Source organism: Rhinopithecus bieti, unplaced genomic scaffold (genome assembly GCF_001698545.2).
Source record: "Rhinopithecus bieti isolate Rb0 unplaced genomic scaffold, ASM169854v2 scaffold_7398, whole genome shotgun sequence".
Taxonomy (NCBI): domain Eukaryota; kingdom Metazoa; phylum Chordata; class Mammalia; order Primates; family Cercopithecidae; genus Rhinopithecus; species Rhinopithecus bieti.
The window spans coordinates 855,335-878,070 of NW_016805783.1; the positions used below are offsets into that span (position 1 = coordinate 855,335).

At 41.5% G+C, this 22,736-nt stretch overlaps 1 protein-coding gene across 2 annotated transcripts in view; it reads left to right on the top strand.

Annotated features, from left to right (window-relative positions):
• The first annotated feature begins 7,587 nt into the window (after window positions 1-7,587).
• Window positions 7,588-22,736, top strand: part of DLEU7 (deleted in lymphocytic leukemia 7) — a 129,928-nt gene continuing 114,779 nt past the window's right edge. For both annotated transcript variants that reach the window (XM_017873744.1, XM_017873743.1), the window contains exon 1: window positions 7,588-8,338. In XM_017873744.1, the coding sequence (XP_017729233.1) occupies window positions 7,880-8,338 (459 nt within the window). In that variant the 5' untranslated portion in view covers window positions 7,588-7,879. The remainder of the gene's footprint in view (window positions 8,339-22,736) is intronic.

Genomic DNA, 22,736 nt, shown 5'->3' on the forward strand with positions numbered 1-22,736 from the left:
TGCTGCTAAACACTAGATCTTATCCCTTCTGTAATAACTGTAGTTTTGTACCCATGAACCAACCTGTTTTTATCCCCCTTCTCCCACACACTCTTCCCACCTTCTGGTCTCTATCATTCTACACTGTACCTATATGAGAGCAACATTTTTAACTTCCACGAGAGCGAGAACATGCAATAATTGTCTCTCTTGCCGTATTTCTTATTTGTCTTTCTAGCTTATTTTGCTTAACAAATGTCCTCCAGTTCCATCCATGTTGTTACAAATGACAGGATTTTATTCGTTTTTTATGGCTGAATAATATCCTGTTGTGTATATGTACCACTTTTTTTGTTTGTTTGTTTTTCTTTTTGCGACTGAGTCTCACTCTGTCACCCAGGCTGGAGTGCAGTGATGTCATCTCGGCTCATCGCAACCTCCACCTCCCAGGTTCAAGCGATTATCTTGCCTCAGCCTCCTTCCACATTTTCTTTATCCATTCATTCACTAAGGGACACTTAGGTTGAATCTATATCTTGGCTATTGTGAATAGTGCTACAATAAACATAGGAGTGCAGACATCTCTATGATATACTGATTTTCTTTCTTTTGGATATATACCCAGCAATGAGATTGCTGGATCTTATGGTAGTTCTATTTTTTAGTTGTTTTGAGGAAATTCTATACTGTTACTCCTAGTGACTGTACTAATTTACACTGCCACCAACAGTGTATGAGGGTTCCTCTTTCTTCATATCCTCACCAGCATCCATTATTATTAGTCTTTTTGTTCTTTTTGTTTGTTTGTCTGTTTTTGTTTCTGCTTGAAAGTCTCTCATGATCAAGGTAGACTATAATATACATGATGGATTCATCATATGTATTATATATTTTACCCTGTCATGGAATAACAATTACTCAAAATTCTTTAAAAGTAAGCCACTGTTAAATAGATTGTCCATTAAAATGAGTACAGAGAAAGTATTTGATTTTTGTTCTTATCAAAAGTGAGTAGAACATTAAGAATCACTTCAATGCTTCTTTAACAAATTACCTATCATTAACTAGAAATGATCCATCGAGTCTATGATTTAAACTTTTGAGAAAGTTTAGATTTTTGAACAGAGGCATTTAAGATCCTTATGAATGTGGTTTCAATTTTCAAATGGAAAGTACAGATAAAATAAAATGTACATATGATTTTTTGAACAAAAGCTTGAAATTTCATTATTTCTGTGGACCATTTGCATTTTATGGTCAAATCAGCATCTCTAAGATCCACTTTCTAATTAAGAGTGAATATTAGAGAAACAGATGATGACAATTTAAAAGAGATATACTTTATGCTAAAAGATATATCATATTTTATGTAAACATATTTTTAAATATTTTATATTTTTTCCTCCAAGAAAAAAAGAGTCAATTCAATCATGTTCAACAAGTATTTATTTTAAAAACATCTTTTACTTTATTTCAACTCTTCTGACCATTCTTAACAATATTTTGAAACAAAAGTGATCAAAATGACCAAACAAATAAAATAAACACATCTGTTGGCTTCTCTTGTTTTCCTAGCACTCAGAGCCAATGTAGGAAGGCTCTAGTCCAGTTTTCGAAACTGGTTTAGTTCTCCCTTGCTGCACTCAGGGTTTAAGAGTTGAAAATTACATTGNAAGAGTCAATTCAATCATGTTCAACAAGTATTTATTTTAAAACATCTTTTACTTTATTTCAACTCTTCTGACCATTCTTAACAATATTTTGAAACAAAAGTGATCAAAATGACCAAACAAATAAAATAAACACATCTGTTGGCTTCTCTTGTTTTCCTAGCACTCAGAGCCAATGTAGGAAGGCTCTAGTCCAGTTTTCGAAACTGGTTTAGTTCTCCCTTGCTGCACTCAGGGTTTAAGAGTTGAAAATTACATTGAACCTCCCAGGATGAAGATTTAACTTCATGAATATACCCATAGTGATCTTGTAGCAAAAGCTAAACAAAAGAACGATGTGGCCCCGCAACCCCTCTCCTTTTCCTTGCCCCTGTTTTCATTGTAATTACCATAGGAAAGGAAGCTTTGGAAAAACAGAAGGAAGAGAGGAGCAGATGAAAGAATAGATAAAACTCCAATGTCTGCTCGGCCATAAAGCCTGCCAGAAAAGAACTTGGAGAACAAAAGTAGAAAATTCCTTAGAGGAAGAGAAGTATGTAAGGGAATGAGGATGAATGTAAGGAAAGGCACTGAGAAGATTTTTTTAAAAATTTAAATATAACGCCAGGCACAGTAGCTCACTCCTATAATCTCAACACTTTGGGAGGCTGAGGCGGGCAGATCACTTGAGGTCTGGAGTCTGAGACCAGCCTGGCCAACATGGTGAAAACCCATCTCTATTAAAAATACAAAAATTAGCCAAGTGTGGTGGTGCACATCCGTAATCCCAGCTATTCAGGAGGCTGAGGCAGGAGAATTGCTTGAACCCAGGAGGCAGAGGTTGCAGTGAGCCGAGATTGTGCCACTGCACTCCAGCCTGCCTGACAGAGAGAGACTCTATCTCAAAAATAAATGAATACATAAATAGAAATAAAAAATAAAAATAAATTTAAATATATAGACCTAAGTCAAGTATTTCTTTCCATCACAGTAGAAGGGTATCTACTGAAACTTGAAAATACAGAATGATCCTGGAAAGTGATAAAGTGGTCACATTTTTTTCATTAAGGATCCTGGAATTAAGTTGGCAAAGTCATTGAAACACTCCTGACCTTCCTCTTCTCCATTTTTATCACTACTACTCTTTCTGCCACCTCATTTCAATACTATAAGCCATATCTACTCAGATAATCAAAATAGTTCAGGAAACCAAGAAGCTTTTAAATTTTTCTCTCCAAGTGAAAGGATATTCCCCAGGGGTTAGATTTTATAATCCAAAATGGAGGGGAGATCCAGCAAGTTTGTCTTAATGAAATGTAGGCAGCATGAAAATTCATGGCATTCCATCACTCTAAAACTTGAACTCATCCACCAAAGCTACAATAATTAGAAAAAATTATATTGACTTTTAAAAATTCCACTTTTGATTTTTTTCTGCCAATATCAAGAATTCTCCTTGGAAATAAACTGATTACTAAGCTGAAACCAAATAACTGATTTATTAAGACAGAACTAAGCACAATGATTTATATGTCCAGAAAGAATTGCATTTTGTGTTGACAAATTGCAAAGGCACAGATGTACATAAGGTGACATCTGGACTGGCAGGTGGGAGTCAACATTTCGAACTTATTTTCTTTCCGTTTACCCACTCTTGTCTATTTTTCTTCTCTAGCTTCATTAAACTTCACCAGCTTCAGAAGGTCTGGGAAGGCAGTGCATATATGATGTTCTGAAAGCACACCATCCTATGTAAACAATTGTTTTTGGCAATTCAGAGACTTCAGGGTGGTATTGCATCTTTGTTTTACCCCCAAAATAAAATGTTTAGGCCAAAGTTAGAACAGCACGTGCATTTGCTTTCATAACTTGGCATATTCAAACATTACAATGGTACATTGAAAAAAAAGAATTTGATCTTTTTTGCTCTTTCTTTCTTTCTTGGGCCTACACCTTGTCCTAGTTCCATTGTTTTCTCTTTCACAGTACACTTTCATATCTTGGTGTATCTCTTCAGCATCTGTTTCTCCTCAATCATAATTTTCATTCAAGAATAATAACTCTTTGGTCTCTTTGGACGTGTTTTGTTCTGACCTCACCTATGAACTTCACCAGGGTACATTGAAGGTTAACAACTCCATTTCTGGAATTCTCTTGGATCCTTTTTGAGGAAAAATGCCAAAGAATATAAACAGGGCTCAAATGTATCTGGGCTCTGCCAAGTCCTTTGAGGACAGCTCCACAGAGCTATACCTTCTGTCAGCTCCCTTCGGTTCTCACTGTGCCCAGCTTCCCCACGATTCCACATAGGAACTTGCATCTTTCGCTCATGCGGGAAAGGAAACTTTGGATTAATAGAAGTTCCAGAATATTGGTTTATCTAACAACACTCTACCTTGCCCATTAACAGGTAGAAAATTGCTTCTCACTTCACTGAGCTTTCTACCCTCTTCTCTTTTCCATCCCACAGGGTGCTGAATGTTTCCAGTGCTCATTTAAAAATGCTCCCATCAGAGTTACACAAAGAACTTTTCCCACAATTGTTGAAATTGTAGAAAGTTTAGGTGAATGGCATAAGCACTGCTAGAAGTAGTTGGCTGGTTAAGCCGAAATCAAATAACTGATTATTAAGACACCTTCTGTCAGTGCTTTGCCTAAGGGGCACTGGGTCACAGGGTCACTCCATGAACATGCTATCTTTCCTATAACATATGTCAGGCTATTTGCTTCAGCTGTGACTCCTTCTGTTGCAGTAGGCAGTAAACCCAATCCAAAGTGGCTTAAGCAAAAAGAGACTTCATTGGCTTGTATAATTGAGAAGCTCAGAGGTGGTGCTGAATGTGGAGCTCAAAGGCTGCTATATGGCCATCGTTTCTCTCTATACATCTGTTGGCTTTTGTTTCCTGAATGTCTTCTCTCCAGGAGTGCTAGCTCATTCATAGGTGGGCTGTCCCCATCAAACTCATGAGATGGCTGCAGAGGCTCCAGAACTTGTATCCTGTCAGCTTTATTTGCACAGGGGTCACTGAAGTCAGATATTTGACAGTAGAAAGATGAGCCTCATGAAAATGGACTTGCTGTGTATTGAGAAAAAGAAGCAGTCCTGGAGAGCTGATATATTCTTTACCCGGAAACCCCTGCAAAATCCTCATTGTTCTCTGTTGCCATTGCTGATGCTTGGTAACAAAACCTTGCTTCATATCAAGCAGTTTTCATCCTCCCTCCACCAATTGCTTCAAGGGAGCCTAAATTCAGCCCCAACTCCTACACTGAATTCAAGTTCACCTTAGACTCTCATGGTTGCCTCTTTCCTCTTGACTATGATTGATTAGGCAAGAACATATGACACAATTCTGGCCAAGGAGATGTGAGAGGAAGCCAGCTGAAGGCTTTTGAGAAGTGTCTCCTTGCTCTTGAGAAGGAATACACAGGAAAAGATGGCCTTTTCTTCTAGTTGTTGTTGTCTGGACATGATGCCAGCAGCTACTAGTAGCCATAGGAGAATTAGCCCAAAGATCAAGGACTAAGCTGATGTGCTGGGAATGGCATGGCAGAAAGAAGGAAGGAACAAAGGGCTTTGATGACACTGAGGAGCTGCTGTATTAACCAACTCTGGAGCCTTTGGACTTCTTGTGATGTGAGACAATGAATTATTCTTATTGATTAAACTATGTTATGTTGAGTTTTCTGGTTTAAAGGGAATTTGATCTTTTGCTGTTTCATCTCTTGGCCTACACTTTTTGTTTTGGCCTGAACTCTGTAACTGTTGTTTTCTCTTTTACAGTGCATTCAGCTGAAAGCATCTTAAAAGATACTGTCTCGTCAGCTCTAGCTGGGTCACATTCCATTCACTGTGGGATGTGATGTGTGAAGGGACTTAGGCTAGATGATCCAGTAACCTTCTGCAGTGAGATGGGCTCATCCCATCTGACTTCACGGGCAGAGTGTGGAGGAAAAGGAACATCTACTGTGAAATGAGGTTCTGATTTCTATAAAACAGTGAAATATATGCTGTGAAACAAACATATCAGATGTCTAATACTTTGTTCTTTTGAATGTGTCTTACAGAATGGCCTCAAATTGTGAGTACAGTGGGTAAGAAGTAGGCCGCCTCTTACTTCGTCTGGTAGCTCAGTAAACATAACTATGGAGGTGTTTTAGACCACATGTAGATCTGCTATGCCATTGACTCATCCAAATAGACTATGAAAACTTTTCCTGAGTTAGGCTCTCATATCTCTAGCTTTGGAACACAAGCCATTTTGGGGTCATAGCAAAAGACAGTGTGACCCATAGCCAAGACAGACAAAACTGAGTGTTTTACTCAGTTGCCAGATGATCCAGGGTTTCCTAAGAATACTAGAAAAAGCAGGCAGCGATTTAAGCAGCATGTGCCATCCCTCAGGCCCCAAGGTTTTCTGGCACCCTTTTGTCATACTCCCTGAGGTTCAGTTGGTCTCATGGCTCTGACTCAGCGTGGTATGTAGAAGTGTGGGGCCTCAGGTCAGCCTGTGTCTAGTGATTTCAATTCTGCTGTTGGCTGCAATTCCATCTGTCAAGAAAGTTTTGCACTCAGCCATTTGATAGTGGAAGCGTTAGCCCATGAAACTGAATTTCCTGTGTATCTGGAAAGAGAGGCAGCCCTGGAGATCTGACATGCTCTGTGAAAATTAGGGGTTCATTTTTGCTATTGCTGGTTAGTCTCTGCTAAACCTAATATATTTCAACATTTGAGGATTTTTTTAGAAAAGAAAAATTTTTCTATTTTTTATTATGAACTTAAGTAACTTCATGGCAAGAAAATCTAATCAGCATTAAACTATTTATTTCCTTCCAAAGTAATTTCCTCTCTGTCAATGCACAGACATGCATTTTTACTTAGTTATAATTAGTGTGAACATACTCGTTTTTGTTTAAGAAAGTTTTCTTTACCTTGGCATTCGGATTTGTTTTCATAGGCGAAGAAAGCACTGGGAAGGAGAAGGAACCTTTGCTGGCAAGTTGGGAGGATTATATGGGGTCATACTATCTCAGAGTTAAAGAAACCTTAAAGGACCCCACATCCCTCTCCATATCTCTTCTGATGATTCTTTTGTACTCACAGACTAACCAGTGTGGCCTTTTCACTCAAAGGCCTCTCCAGATCTCCACAGCACCAAGGGTGCAGTCTGGCTCCTAAAAGAGGAATGAAATTCCATCCTCAGGTCTGCCATGGCCCACCTGTCTGTCATGGGCATGCACCATGACTCCGGCTTTACTGGACTGTTGGGCTGTCTAATGGTTTTCCTTGCAGAAAGCAAGCAGGAACAATGCTGCTCCGGACTGGTTTTCCATACCATTTCTCTCAAATATCTTCTATTTTCTTAAGTGTGATCACACACCCATGGTTTCCAATCTATCAAAGCATAACATTGCCAATCGCTTTTTTCTAAGTTAAGGAAGTAGCCATGTTGGGTTTAATTAAAAACAGCAACTATTTGTACAGCTGTCCCTAAGTTCATGGCTCATAAAAGGATTAACTTCAGCCTTGCTGCCTAAGTCTTTTGGGAGTGTCACAAAAAAACATTTAGGCTTTTCTGGGCAGTGCCAGGTCTGGGCCTTGAGGCTTGCTGATGCTAGTTCAGCCACCAGGCTCTCGGTGCTCAAGTGGCATCGAACAAAGCAGAGAAGAGCAGAACTTCTAGATACACAACTCCTCCTTCTTTTGTTTGGCGGATGCAAGGCCTTGAAGGCTGCTTCAATAAGTTTCTGAAAATTCCCCTCGGGTTGGGAAAGGCACAGTCTTCCTTTTGCAAGTTTTTCTAGAGCTCTTCGTACTTTCGCCCCAGGGTGGGTCTGTTGCACCCCCACCTCCCAGACCTCAGTGGTCACTGGCAGGCGTCCTTTGAAGGAGGTGGGGGCTGGGTATCCCCGCCGATAGATGCGCCCGCACAAAGCAGCACGTTTTCTCATCAAAGCCCTGGAGAGAGGGAAGAACGAGTGCTCAGCATTTCGCTGATTTTCAAGTGCACACCGAGCAGCGCGTCAGGCAGTTTGGGTCAGAACGCGCCTGATTCGGACTTCGGGCGAAGGCAGAGGCCAGCACGGGTCACCGATTCAGAGCCGGGGGCGGGGCCGACCACACACGCTGTGAGACCCTGAGGCCGAGGAGCCGCGGGTTAGAAAATGTGACCCTGGAGACCCCCACGCCCCCGCCTCGCTCGCTGCTGCTCCACCTGCACGCGGAGCGCGCCGAGCCGCCGGCGGAAGCGATGGCCAGCCCCGCGCCCTTAGTGGCCTCCATCAGCCACCAAATGGTGGCTCTGCAGACCTTGCAGCTGCTGCAGCAGGAGTGGGGCTGGGGGGACGGTCCAGGCGCCCCCGGGAACCCGCGGGACCCGGACCACGTGTTCACCGCTCCAGCCCGTCGCTCAGGCCCGCCGCGGGCCCGGCCAGGGCCCTGGCGCGAGGAGCTGGGCGGGGGCGTGGGGACCAGGAATCGGGGCACCGCGGCCCGGACGAGCTCCCCAGAGGAGGAGGTAGTGCGGGGCGCTGAGGGGGGCGCCGAATTGCTGCCCTTCCCCCGGGACCGCGGGCCCTGCACCCTGGCCCGGATGGCGATGCGCAGCGCGCTAGCCCGCGTGGTGGACTCGACTTCGGAGCTGGTTAGCGTGGAGCAGACGCTGCTGGGGCCCCTCCAGCAGGAGCGGTCCTTTCCCATCCACCTGAAGGTGAGTCTGGCCCGCGCCATCCGCTCTGACGTGCACGGCAACCCCCAGTCCTCCAAGGGTGGGGCTGCTGGGATGGCGGTGGGTTGATCGCAGGATCCCAAACACTGCTGCCCACTGTGATTCAGCCCCAGTGGGAGAAGAAAGGGGGCGGGGGACACGCTGGGGACTCAGCAGGAGGGGCAGAGATCCCCAGACCCACCTGAGGCCCGCCTGGCTGGCACAACCGAGATGTGGGGACTGCGTTGCCAAAACCTCCCCCTGGAACTCCTTCCTCTCTCACAGAAATCAGCTTCCTGCGCTGGAAAGGCCCTTTCCACACCTGCAGCTTGTAGGGATGGATAGAGGACAGCTCCCCCCACCCACTTTCCAAATTAATAACGCTTCCTCCAGAGCCTTAAATACACTTACTAAGTCCTTTCTGCCTTTTGTATGATGAAATCATCTACATTTATTTAAAGTTCCTTCACATTCATGAATCACTATTATTTTTTGCATAAATCCAATTCCCCACGGAGCTAAGGGGTCTTACAGAGTCAACCTAAATTATCATAAAGGGGGGTGAGAGCCGGGTGGCTCCCGGGTGTTAAAGCGTGAATACTAATGCTAAACTCTTGCTAAGTCACCCAGCTCATATAGGTAGGGCACATTTCCTCTTAAGGTACCAAACTGTGTTAGCCAGTTTAGCTGGGGAACGGAGCAGCTGTCTCCCAGGCTGAGTGAGATTGCGGAAATCTGGGGGTCTGCGTTTCAGTCCTGGACTTGCCATTAACTAACCTAATTGGTTTAAGGTCACAGATCTCTCTGAGACATTCTGGCTTTCAGATTTTGACCAGGAGCATTGCTGTATTGATTCCCCTGGGGCATCTAGCAGAAGGGAGTCGGGAGGAGAGCTTAGAATATGTCTCAAGAGTTGCTATTCTGTACAAGCCAAGGTTTGGAAAAAGTTGCTATATATTAAGTTGCACTATACACTGTAAAAGATTTATTTAAAATCAAACATAATAAAGCCTATTATATACCCAAATAGGTATTGTTTCTCTTCATTGGGGTTTCTCAATCTCTGTACTATTCACATTTTGACCTGGCTAATTCTTTGTTGTCAGGGGTTGTCCTGTGTACGATGTTTAGCATCATCTCTCACCTCTGCCTGTTAGACGCCAGCAGCATATTCCTCGCCGCAAGTTGATACAGCCAAAAATGTCTCCAGACACTGCCAAAGGTGGTGGGGGTGGTGGGGTGGGAGGCAAGATGAGAAGCACTCCTACACTCACTTTAGAAAGTTAGAAAATGAAGCTGCATTTCACCAAATGCTCTCCAATGTAAGATGTACTTTTTCTTTTTTTTTGGTATCACCAAAATTTTTTTAATTCTGTCATTAAACTATGATATACCATTGATTATAAGTTACATGCAAATTTAAGGGTTTTTTTTTTTGTTTTGTTTTTGAGACAAGGTCTACCTGTGTTGACAAGGCTGCAGTGTGGTAGCCATTCACAGGTGCAATCATAACACTACAGCCTCAAGCCCTGGGCTCAAGTGATCCTCCCGCCTCAGCCTCCTGAGTAGCTGCAACTACAAATATGTGCCACCACATCTGGCTTATTTCAGGGATTTTTTTAAAAATGTGAATAAAAGTGCATTTTTAAATAGATGAAATATGAACTTGTGATGTCAGTAACACATACAGGGCATAGATAAGGCTGGCAAAAAGAGAGACTGATAATCAATTTTACCTAAGGTGACCCTGGAAGGCTTCTCAGAGGAGGCAGCCTTTAAAAAAAAAGTACATATTATTTCCCAGACATTAAAGGGAAAAATATTTCAGGGGAATCCTTTGGTCAAGGCCCAGCAGCACTGAAAGGGCCTGAGGCTCTGGAGGAATGACAGTTAAGTTCAATATGGCAGAAGGCAAAAACTGATGCTGGAGACACAAATGGGGGCCAGTTAGGGAAAGGCCTGTGTGTCATGCTGAGGACCTTGGATTGTCTTGCAAGCAGAGGGTAGGTAGATCAAGGAAGCCTGGATAAATCACAGAAGGGTAGGTTTCCATTTGAAAGTCAGGTCAGAAGACAATTTTCTAAGGGCTTGACCCAACTCAGTGGCAATGGACTAAACCCCATGTCCTCTGCTCTGGAAGCAGTCCACTATAAACTATGCCATTTTAGCTTAATGCCACAGTCACTTCTACTTGGAAATCCTTTTGGCCCTTTCCAACTGACTTTTGATTCTAAACATTTTCCATCCTCCTCAAGCCTTCTTCATCCAAACCTCAACCCTCTCACACCTTTTCTGAGAAAGTAGAGGCCGGTGGACACAAATATCTTTCTATCTAAAAAACTGCATTGCTACTCATCTTCATTTTTGTCTCTAAAATTTAAGTGCTGCCCCCCATCCCCACGTATATTCATGTTAATTCCACTGGAGCAAATCTTTCACTTGCTCCTGGACCTGTTTCTATCAATTTTCTCTCTCCTTACATTTTCTACTGTCCTGTCTCTGCTGACACTCTTGGTCCATAACACTCTTTACCTACCCACCCCTTGAATCCCATCCTTCCCTTCCTTGTCATGAGCAAACTTTGAAAACATTTAGATGTATTGCTACCACTTTCTAGAAGTATACAGCTACTGGAGTCTGCTGTTCACCCACAGGGGGGATAATGAGTTTTAGGGCCCCTGGAAACAGTCAGGGCTTTCAAGAGAGAAGCAGAGAGCAGTTTCTCTGTATGATTTGTTCCCTTGGCAGCACCTAGGAATTTTGTTTGATTTGCTGTTTGCAGAACAGGTAATATCTCCGTTTGGTTTGTAGATTAATGATTACACAGCACTTAGACTTGAGGAGATGGCATTCTGTCTTTCCAGGGGGCCGGTTATGCAGACTTAGCTTCCTTAATACTAGTGTTAATTCAAATGACTTGGAAGGATGTTTTGTATATTTTTAAATCAGGAACATACAGATTTTGTACAATAGAATGATTTCAGAAATCCCTGCAGGAGGATTTCTGTGAATGGAAATAACTACTGTGTATCATTTAGAAGTACGTGGGAACCTCTCCAACATCAGATCTCTTTGGTGGTGTTACTTACCACAGAAGGTAGGAGGGAGATTCACTTGAATTAAAGCCCATGGTGCAGATGACGGGCATTAGAGATCCTGCAGTGGAGACAGCATAGCACAGTAGTCACGTCCCACGGAGCATTTCAAACCTACTCTGTCACTTCCTACATTGGCCCTTGGGTAAGTTATTTAGCCTTTCTGTCCCTCAGTTTCCTCCCTGTATAGTGAGGATAATGGTATCTAACCTAAAGGGTTACTGAGATCATGCATTTAGTCAGTGGCTTCCCAAAGTTAGTCTCCATCTATCTGAGTTATTATGATTATCATTATTATTACTGTTAACAGATTGATGCCTCATGAATTCTTATTGACTGTTATTTTTGTGAATTCTATTCTTGATATTAATGAATATGATCCATTAACTCTGTGTCTATTTTTCTGGAACTATTGACAAAAGCAGACTTAGGATGATCTAAAGAGATTTCCAGGAAGCCTACACTATCTAGAGGTCAGCTTTAGCCTCATGCCTAGTGACAGGCTTAGAGGTGTCACCAGTGAGTGACTCACTGATCAATCCACCAGAAGGTTAAGGCAGTGAAATTTGCAGCCATGAAGGCAGAAAAATTCTCACCGCAATGATAACAGACATTTTAAAATGGAATTTTACTCTTTAATTAAAGAAACCAACACAATATTCCTTTGAACACTTAGAAATCATCATACACATGCAAACACCCATGCAGTGAGTTTCTTCATGGTGGATGAAAAATGCTTAACAGTACCGAATCTTATTACATTTGGTGCAGAGGCTAGATTTAACCAGCTTAACAAACATTTATAACAGGAGGAAACTGAGGCTTGGAGGAATTGAGGACTTTGCTCAAGACCCTGCAGCTAAGAAGCGATGGGTTTTATCTAACTTATTCTCCTACATCACAGTGTTGCCCTTAAGGGCGTTATGAACATCATGCTGAAATTGTGTACATGAGAGATCTTAGGGGCGATAGTCGTACATGCTGTGCACTGTGTACACTGCTTGGACTACAACAGTCACATTGTAGCCAGCAGAGCTGCCATAGCAAAATACCACAGACGGGGTGACTTAAATAACAGACATTTATATTCTCCCTGTTCTAGAGGTTGGAAGTCCAAAATCACGGTGCCAACAAATTCCATTTCTAGTAAGAGCTTCCTTCCTGGCTTGCAGACAGCTGCCTTCTTGCTGCGTCCTCACATGGCCCATCCGCAGTGCGTGTAGGCAGAGAGAGAAAGCTTTGCATGTCTTTGGTGTCTCTTATAAGAACACCAGTCTCATCAGAGTTGAGCCGCTTTATAACTTCATTTTACCTTAATTGCCTCGCTAAGACCCTGTCTCCAAATACAGTCACATTGGGGGTTGAGCATGTGAATGAGGGGACCACACAGTTTAGTCCATAACGCTGAATGATCTCTGCACCTCCTTCCATCGTGGCCGCCTGATATAGTGACAGAAAGCACTAGGTAAAATCAGGAAATCACCATCAAACTAGTAATACTAGCAGGAATGCCTTCAACATTTGCCACCCGAAGGGAGCATAGAAGCGTGCAGGACACCAGGAGGAAGCTAGTCTAGGATTTTTTGAACTGCTGAAAATGACTAATTCACATAAGGACCGTTAGCCAAGCCAATTATGAGTTACTCTGATTGAGTTTTGTCTATCTTCCTTTGAGAATTAAAAACATTTACAGTTTCCAAGAGTTCTGTTCTGAAGCAAGTTTCATGGAAATTGTGGCGGAAGCTAACTTTCAGAGGCAGAAGAACGTTTTTGCCCTTGTAGATGAAACCTGCCTGTGAGCTCACCCATTTCAATGAGCGCATTATTATTCCCGCATGTTTGATGGTCCTTGCTGGTTTTCTCATTCTGTGGTGCAAGAGCAGCAGTCATAAAACTGCTGGCTTTGGCTTCACAGTCATTGCAAACTGCAAGTATGAATATTGACTTGTTCAGAGGAATACATTGATGATAAGCGCTTTTTTTGCCCACAGGTAAAAAAAAAAATAATAAGCAAATCTTTCACTTGCCCCTGGAGCTGTTTCTATCAACTTTCTCTCTCCTTATACTTTCTACTGCCCCCTCTCTGCTGACCCTTTTGGTTCATAAACATGCTCAAAGCTTTCTCTATGTAGCCAGCCCCATGAGGCCCCATACTTCCCTTCCTTGTCATTAGCAAACTTTGAAAACTGAATGTGCCGCTGCCACTTTCCAGAAGTATCTATATTTGGTAATATCAAGAATAGAATTCACAAAAATAACAGTCAGTAAGAATTCATGAGGCATCAACCTTTTAACAGTAATAATAATAAAATAATAATCAAATCTTTTTCCCATTGGGGAAAAAAGCACTCATCATCATCTTCCTCTGAACAAGTGAAACTAGCTTCTGCAAATTTGAGAATTGTGTCTTCAAAGACTACTAACATACTATTGAAGACATAAATGCTCACGGTTATATAATCAGTAGCCATAGCCAAGGTGGTGCTCATTATCTGTGACAAAATCATGCTTTTATGTTAGAAAAAAGGTGCAGTGATGAGTCACAGAATTTCTGTTATTCTCTCCCCCTAACCCATGGATAAGGTGACTGCTCTAGAAGTAGCTTATGTATAACTTTGCAATTTCTTATAATATGAATGATATGAAAATCAGCACCTAAAAGCTTTCTGAAATGAACATTTGGGGAAAGATACTTCGGAAAAGGCCTAAAACAAAACTACTTATGTTTGACATCTTCGTGAAAATGTTACAGTGTTTTATTTTACAATTTTTGGGTTTGCCTGGTGAGCACCCCTGAATCAAGTGCTTATACCCATCACAAAAGTGCTTTTGACTGGATTTTCAACTGGAAATGGTGCTGTACCCAAAGCAAATGCATCAGGAGCCTTAGTTATTTGTGAGCATTTCCAGTGGGTCTACCACAAGTAAAAATGTTTAATTTCCTGTGGATGATAGACTTTTTAATGGTGACTGGCTAATACTTCGGTTCTTCATTGGGTGTTTTATTAATACACAGTTACACATCTATTGAGACTGACCTTGGGTTCAGGTGATGGATGACTGCTCTGGGCCCTGTGATTTGTAGTTCAAAGCCAGATGTTGATGAACCAAATGAAGTTGGGGCAAATCATGATTCATGATAGTATGTTTTCCATAACATCCCAGTAAAACAGAAAAAGTCACTCCCCTTTTATGTAGACAGCCAGTGTAGAGGGTGCTAATGGGTCTGGAGAAGGGATTTGTATTCTTTTGTTGGGCCCAGCACTGGACTGCTTTAGTGGAGAGCAACCTGCTGGCCAGGGAGAAGTTTATTAAGGACAGGCCTCAACACAGACTTCTTCCTTCTTTACTCCTTCCTTTCTCTCTTTCTTTTTTCTTTCCTTTTTTTTTTTTTTTTCCTTTTTTTTTTTTTTTTTTCCTTTTCTGAGACGGAGTCTCGCTCTGTCACCCAGGCTGGAGTGCAGTGGCACCATCTCGGCTCACTGCAAGCTCCGCTTCTCAGGTTCAAGCCATTCTCCTGCCTCAGCCTCCCGAGTAGCTGGGACTACAGGCGCCCGCCACCACGCCTGGCTAATTTTTTTGCATTTTTAGTAGAGATGGGGTTTCACTGTGTTAGCCAGGATGGTCTTGATCTCCTGACCTCGTGATCTGCCCGTCTCAGCCTCCCAAAGTGCTGGGATTACAGGCGTGAGCCACCGCGTCTGGCCTCTTTTTTTCTTTCTTCCCTCTGTCTTTTTCTTCTTCTCCTCTCTCTTTCCTTCTCTTTCTTCTCTTCTGTTCTCTTTCTCTCTGCCCTCCCACCCCCAACTCTCCATCTGTTTCTTTCATGCTCTCTGTAGAGGATGTGAAGCCTTCAGGGAGAGCTAGAGGGGGAAACGTGAGAAGAAACAAGCTTGTGGAGGCCAGTGTAAGAGAATAAAACTCAAGGTACCTCAAGACGTGACTCTTTTGAAAAGAGCCAACTTGCTGTAAAGCCGGTGGTTGAGTACGAACTGATTTACAATTTACGTAGATTTAGAAGTGATTTTGAAGGTGACATGGTAGGAGAAAAAAGCACAATCCATGTGGATTGTTTAAATGTTATCTGCATTTTAGAGCCGATTAAGTCATATTGGGTTTTTGACTTTATTATCCACTGGCGTTGGTTTTGGAAAACAGGCTTTCAAATGGACTCACGCTGCTAGATTCTTTTTGTCTTCAAGACTTCAGTTATGATGAGAGTGTTTATTTTCAGTACCAAGCTTTAAAAAAAGGCTTAGCTTGTCTTTCCTTTTAAGACTTTGCAGGTGCATTTTCAGTTGTTCAAGAATTCCAGATGTGTGCATTCCTAATAAATGCACAATGCGGAATGCAGAAAAGTACACGGTGTGGCGGTTTTTCCGAGACCGCCCTCACAGCGGGTAGGAGAGAACAGAGCTGAGGAAAGGAGACCTCCAGCTGGGCGGTCTCTGATTAGCTCAGTGGTTTGTAGTTCTCCTTGAAGAGGTCCTTCACATCCCTTGTAATTTGTACTCCTTGGTATTTTACTCTCTTTGTAGCAATTGTGAATGGGAGTTCTCTCATGATTTGGCTCTCTGTTTGTCTATTATTGGTGTATAGGAATGCTTGTGATTTTGCACATTGATTTTGTATCCTGAGACTTTGCTGGAGTTGCTTATCAGCTTAAGGAGATTTTGGGCTGTGACGATGGGGTTTTCTGAATATACAATCATGTCATCTGCAATTCTACATGGGGTGTAGAAGATTCCATGCCTTGAATATCTTTCGAATAGCCAAGCCCTCCCAATCACGCTGCAGGGAGGAGGGACGGGCCAACAGGACAGTCTTCCATTTGGATGCAATCCTTGCCAATTTTTGAGCTTCGTACCACTCATAACACTCAGCCAACCTTAAGAAAAATAGTGTGAAGATGGCCAAAAAAGAAATATGCAACGATTCACCTGTAGGCATTTTGTTCCATCCCAAAACTGGTTTAGTGCTTCTCCCACTTGCTTCCAAGAAGCCCCTGTCACCCTGCTGGAGCAACTACAACTCTATAATTCCTGCCAGTCTTGTCTCCCACACCACATGGCCAAGCTTGGCTCTGTAAGTCATTACTGTACCTGGCATCATATGGGATCTGGGGTGAGTCTGATGAATGTTTGAGTTCTGAAATAGAGGAGTTAATTTTTTAATTATACTTTAAGTTCTGTGCAGAACGTGCAGGTTTGTTACACAGGTCTACGTGTGCCATGGTGGTTTGCTGCACCCATCAACCCATCATCTACGTTAGGTATTTCTTCTAATGCTATCCCTCCCCTAGTCCACCACCCCCCTGCAGGCCCCGGTATGTGATATTCCCCTCCCTGTGTACATGTGCTCTCATTCTTCACCTCTCACTTATGAGTGAGACCATGCGGTGTTTGGTTTTCTGTTACTGTGTTAGTTTGCTGACAATGATGGCTTCATCCATGTCCCTGCAAAGGACATGAACTCATCCTTTTTAATGGCTGCATAGTATTCCATGGTGTGTATGTGCCACATTTTCTTTATCTAGTCTATGATTGATGGGCATTTGGGTTGGTTCCAAGTCTTTGCTATTGTGAAGAGTGCTGCAATAAACATATGCATGCAGGTGTCTTTATAGTAGAATGACTTATAATCCTTTGGGTCCATACCCAGTGATAGGATTGCTGGGTCTAATGGTATTTCTAGTTCTAGATCCTTGAGGAATCACCACACTGTCTTTCACAATGGTTGAACTAATTTACACTCCCACCAACAGTGTAAAAGCATTCCTATTTCTCCACATACTGTCCAGCATCTGTGTTTCCTGACTTTTTAATGATCTCCGTTCTAACTGGCATGAGATGGTATCTCATTATGGTTTTGATTTGCACTTCTCTAATGACCAGTGATGATTAGCTTTTTTTTCATATGTTTGCTGGCTGCACAAATGTCTTCTTTTGAGAAGTGTCTGTTCATATCCTTCGCCCACTTTTTGATGGGGTTGTTTTTTTCTTGTAAATTTGTTTAAATTCTTTGTAGATTCTGGATATTAGCCCTTTTTCAGGTGGATAGATTGCAAAAATTTTCTCCCATTCTGTAGGTTGCCTGTTCACTCTGATGATAGTTTCTTTTGCTGTGCATAAGCCTTTAGTTTAATTAGATCCTATTTATCAATTTTGGCTTTTGTTGCCATTGCTTTTGGTGTTTTACTCATGAAATCTTTGCTCATGTCTTTGTCCTGAATGGTATTGCCTAGGTTTCCTTCTAGGGTTTTTATGGTTTTAGGTCTTACATTTAAGTCTTTAATCTATCTCGAGTTAATTTTTGTATAAGGTGTAAGGAACGGGTCCAGTTTCAGTTTTTGGCATATGGCTAGTCAGTTTTCCCAACACTATTTATTAAATAGGGAATCTTTCCCCATTGCTTGTTTTTGTCAGGTTTGTCAAAGATCAGATGGTTGTAGATGTATGGTGTTATTTCTGAGGCCTCTGTTCTGTTCCATTGGTCTCTATATATGTTTTGGTACCAGTACCATGCTGTTTTGGTTACTGTAGCCTTGTAGTATAGTTTGAAGTCAGGTAGCATAATGCCTCCAGCTTTGTACTTTTTGCTTAGGATTGTCTTGGCTATACGGGCTCTTTTTTGGTTCCATATGCAATTTAAAGCAGTTTTTTCTAATTCTGTGAAGAAAGTCAATGGTAACTTGATGGGAATAGCGTTGAATCTATAAATTACCTTGGGCAGTAAGGCCATTTTCACAATATTGATTCTTCCTATCCATGAACATGGAATGTTTTTCCATTTGTTTGTGTCCTCTCTTATTTCCTTGAGCAGTGGTTTGTAGTTCTCCTTGAAGAGGTCCTTCACATCCCTTGTAATTTGTATTCCTTTGTAATTTTATTCTCTTTGTAGCAATTGTGAATGGGAGTTCACTCATGATTTGGCTCTCTATTATTGGTGTATTGCTTGTGATTTTTGCACATTGATTTTGTATCCTGAGACTTTGCTGGAGTTGCTTATCAGCTTAAGGAGATTTTGGGCTGAGACGATGGGGTTTTCTGAATATACAATAATGTCATCTGCAAACAGAGACAATTTGACTTCCTCTCTTCCTGTTTGAATATGCTGTATTTCATTCTCTTGCCTGATTGCCCTGGCCAGAACTTCCAATACTATGTTGAATAGGAGTGGTGAGAGAGGGTGTCCTTGTCTTGTGCTGGTTTTTCAAAGGGAATGCTTCCAGCTTTTGTCCATTCAGTATGATATTGGCTGTGGCTTTGTCATAAATAGCTCTATTATTTTGAGATATGTTTCATCAATACCTAGTTTCTTAAGAGTTTTTAGCATGAAGGCTGTTGAATTTTATCAAAGGCCTTTTCTGCATCTATTGAGATAATCATGTGGTTTTTGTCATTGGTTCTGTTTATGTATGAATTACATTTATTGATTTGCATATGTTGAACACTCCTCAGCAAATGCAAAAGAATGGAAATCATAACAAACAGTCTCTCGGACCACAGTGCAATCAAATTAGAACTCAGGATTAAGAAACTCACTCAAAACCACACAACTACATGGGAACTGAACAACCTATTCCTGAATGACTATTGGATAAATAACAAAATTAAGGCAGAAATAAATAAGTTCTTTGAAACCAATGAGAACAAAGATACAACATACCAGGATCTCTGGGACACAGCTAAAGTAGTATTTAGAGGGAAATTTATAGCACTAAATGCCCACAGGAGAAAGTGGGAAAGATCTAATATTGACACCCTAATATCACAATTAGAAGAACCAGAGAAGCAAGGGCAAACAAATTCAAAAGCTAGCATACAAGGTATAGAATGAGTCAAGCTTGCAGTCTGGTGCCGAGTAGGTGCTCAGGCGTGTAGGACAGACCAGTGTTCTTCAAAACAATGAATAACTACAATTAGAGCAGAACTGAAGGAGATAGAGACATGAAAAACCATTCAAAAAATCAATGAATCCAGGAGCTGGTTTTTTGAAAAGATTAACAAAATAGATAGACTGCTAGTCAGATTAATAAAGGAGAACAGAGAGAATAATCAAATAAATACAATAAAAATGATAAAGGGAATATCACCACTAATCCCACAGAAATGCAAACTTCCATCAGAGAATACTATAAACACCTTTGTGCAAATAAGCTAGACATTCTAGAAGAAATGGATAAATTCCTGGACACATATACCCTCCCAAGACTAAACCAGGAAGAAGTTGAATCCCTGAATAGACCAATATCAAGTTCTGAAATTGAGGCAGTAATGAATAGCCTACCAACTAAAAAAAGCCCAGGACCAGACGGATTCACAGCCGAATTCTACCAGAGGTACAAAGAGGAGCTGGTACCATTCCTTCTGTAACTATTCCAAATAGTAGAAAAAGAGGGACTCCTCCCTAACTCATTTTATGAGGCCAGCATCATCCACCAAAACCTGGCAGAGACACAAGAAAAAAAGAAAATTTCAGGCCAATATCCCTGATGAACATCGACGCAAAAATCCTCAATAAAATACTGGCAAACTGAATCCAGTAGCACATCAAAAAGCTTATCCACCGTGATCAATTCAGCTTCATCCCTGGGAGAAGTTAATTTTAACTCTGTCACTAACTTGCTGTGTTACTTAGCTACATCATGTACTCTCCCCAAGCCACATTTCTTTTCATCTGTCATGGATTGTGATGAGCGCTGAGTGAGACAAGGTATAGAATGAGGCAAGCTCGCAGTCTGGTGCTGAGTAGGTGCTCAGGCTTGTAGGCCAGACCAGTGTTTTTCAAAAGCTGGTTTGTATGTTACTCTAATGATTGAAAGTGTTCAGGAACTTTACTCTGACGTTCAAGGCTTTCCATACAACCATATCCTCATATTCTACACAAAATTCTATTCTTTTCAGACTTTCTCCTTCTCCCTGACCCAGCCCCTTCTTGACTCCACACTTTGGCTTCTGTTATTTATTCTGATTACAGGGGCCTATGAGCCAAATAATGCTTTCTTCCACACCACCTATCTATCTTGTAGTATCTAATATAGTCTTTCCCACCTACCACTTCTCTGATACTTCATGCAAGCCTCCATTCTCCTCTTCTGCAAAAAGCTTACTAATGGCCTCCACCTTTGTTGTTGAACTTTAATCTTATTTTTGTGACATTCCTACTGAACAATTGCAAATAAATTTCATCTCACCAATTAGATTCTAAGTTTCTATAGGGCAGATTTTTTTTTGTTTTCTTTCTCTTTTCTTTTCTTTTCTTTTCCCTTCCCCTTTCTTTTTCCCTCTACCCTCCCCTCCCCTCTCCTTCTCCTTACTGATCTCCCAATGTCTAACAGAGTCCGCCATAACTTTAGTTATTAATGTAAAGGAGCACCTAAAAATAAAAAGAGTTTCCATATACACGAGCTAGTTTGACTTTTGAAACCCCTCCATGTGGTAACTATTATTGTTTCCATTTTACAGATCAGAAAACTGAGTGTTCCATAGGCATAATGGCTTGGCCAAAGGGGTAGAACCAGCATTCAGATGGCAAGTCCAGTGCTCTTGAAGGAATGAGCTCTGTCTCCATCCCCGGGGTCTTTGTAATGGCTTGGAGAGCTTCCTGTTCTAATTAACATCTGCAAAGTTCCTGTGCCATGTGGGGTAACATACAGGTTCTGAAAATTAGGATATGGACATCTTTGGAAGGCTGTTACTCTGCCTACCACGGGCAGATGTATGCTAAAAATTAATAAGCCATAATGTAAAATCTAGAGCTATTTCTTTGAATGGATTGCCTCCTAAGCACATGAATTTCTCTAGTGTGTCCAAATGAATTTTGAACAATAAAACCCCAGCACGCTATAGGAAGGAGTCACATGACAGAATGAGCTTTGCATGAACCCTGTGCTGTGCTTAAATTATGAGTGTATACATGTCTATTCTTCCATAGAATTGGGGTTTTGTGTTTTTACCATAGCCCTCATCATATTGCAATGGATATTTGGTATATGATCTATGTGTCTCATTTCCCCCTAGTAGGTTATAAGCACTTTATAGATCAAGTACCATATCTTACTGCTTTTTATCCAGCCATGTGGTGGAGGCTTGATACACATTTGAAATAAATTTAACTAATTCATTTAGCTGAGTTAAATAGGCCAAGGCCATTACCCCAATAGATCAGTTGAGTCACATGAGAGTATCTCAACTGGCTTAAAAATGTAAATGCTGGCCATCAATTTGGACCGCTGTAGCAATCAATACATTTCATATCTAGAGTCTGAAATTACACAAGGCTTTAGAAGTTTCAAAATCTACTTTTAGATTGCTCAACCATGTAGTTCTAATTCTGGCAAAGTACTCAAAGCATCGTGTAGGATATTACATCATTTCTGGGAGCATCTGGGATTTGCTAAATAAAAGCGGATGGGAGGATAGGCTCTGTCATTGAATGGAAAGCATCCTGAGTGAAATCATCACCAATATTGATCATGTGATTTTCTACTGAAAGCCTGTGAGCCATTTAATATACTATTGCCTTAATGCTGTGACTTGTGACCCCTACCTTCCACTGCAGACTCAGCAGAAGTTTGGTTGAAGGCAATGATTATTGGATCCAGAGTTGGCCTTCAGACCTTCTTGAATGGTAGAGAAGCACTCACCTGTTTTATTTTTCCCTACCCTGGCTTAAGAGTCCCATGGAAAGCCTATTCCTATTAATTTGTTTTCTTTGACTGCTAATATATTTGAGAAAGGATAAAAAGGAAATACTGTACTAGAATAGTTTGCAAAGCTTGCCAGAGATCTGAAGTTTGCCTAGGGCCTCAGGGACCAGTACAGCCCAGCAGTCGACTTTTATTGTACGTGTAATTTCCCCAAACGATGCCTTCTTTGATTCTTTACAGTAAAATGTGAAATTGACTTCAGGTTTTCGGCCCACAACTATATTTTTAAAGGCATTTTAGTCTTCCTTGGGTGATGAATTCCTTTGCACACTGGCTAATAGGCATACGTCGGCACACGTTTTAGTGGTTCCTTCTATTTTGAATTTCCCCTTGCATGTTTTCTTTGATCCTTATACTTTGTACTTAGTGTTGGATTACTTCTATAAAGCAATTGGACAATTTCCCTTGATGTGGATCTTGAGGAAATAGTCCAGAGTGATTTTTCTCTCCTACTTTCCCATTCCCTAGCAGTATGCTTCAGCACACAGGCCACCCCATAAGCTATGGGACAGATCATCTACAGCAGGGATATCCAATTTTTTGACTTCCCTGGGCCACATTAGAAGAAGAATTTTCTTGGGTCACACATAAAATA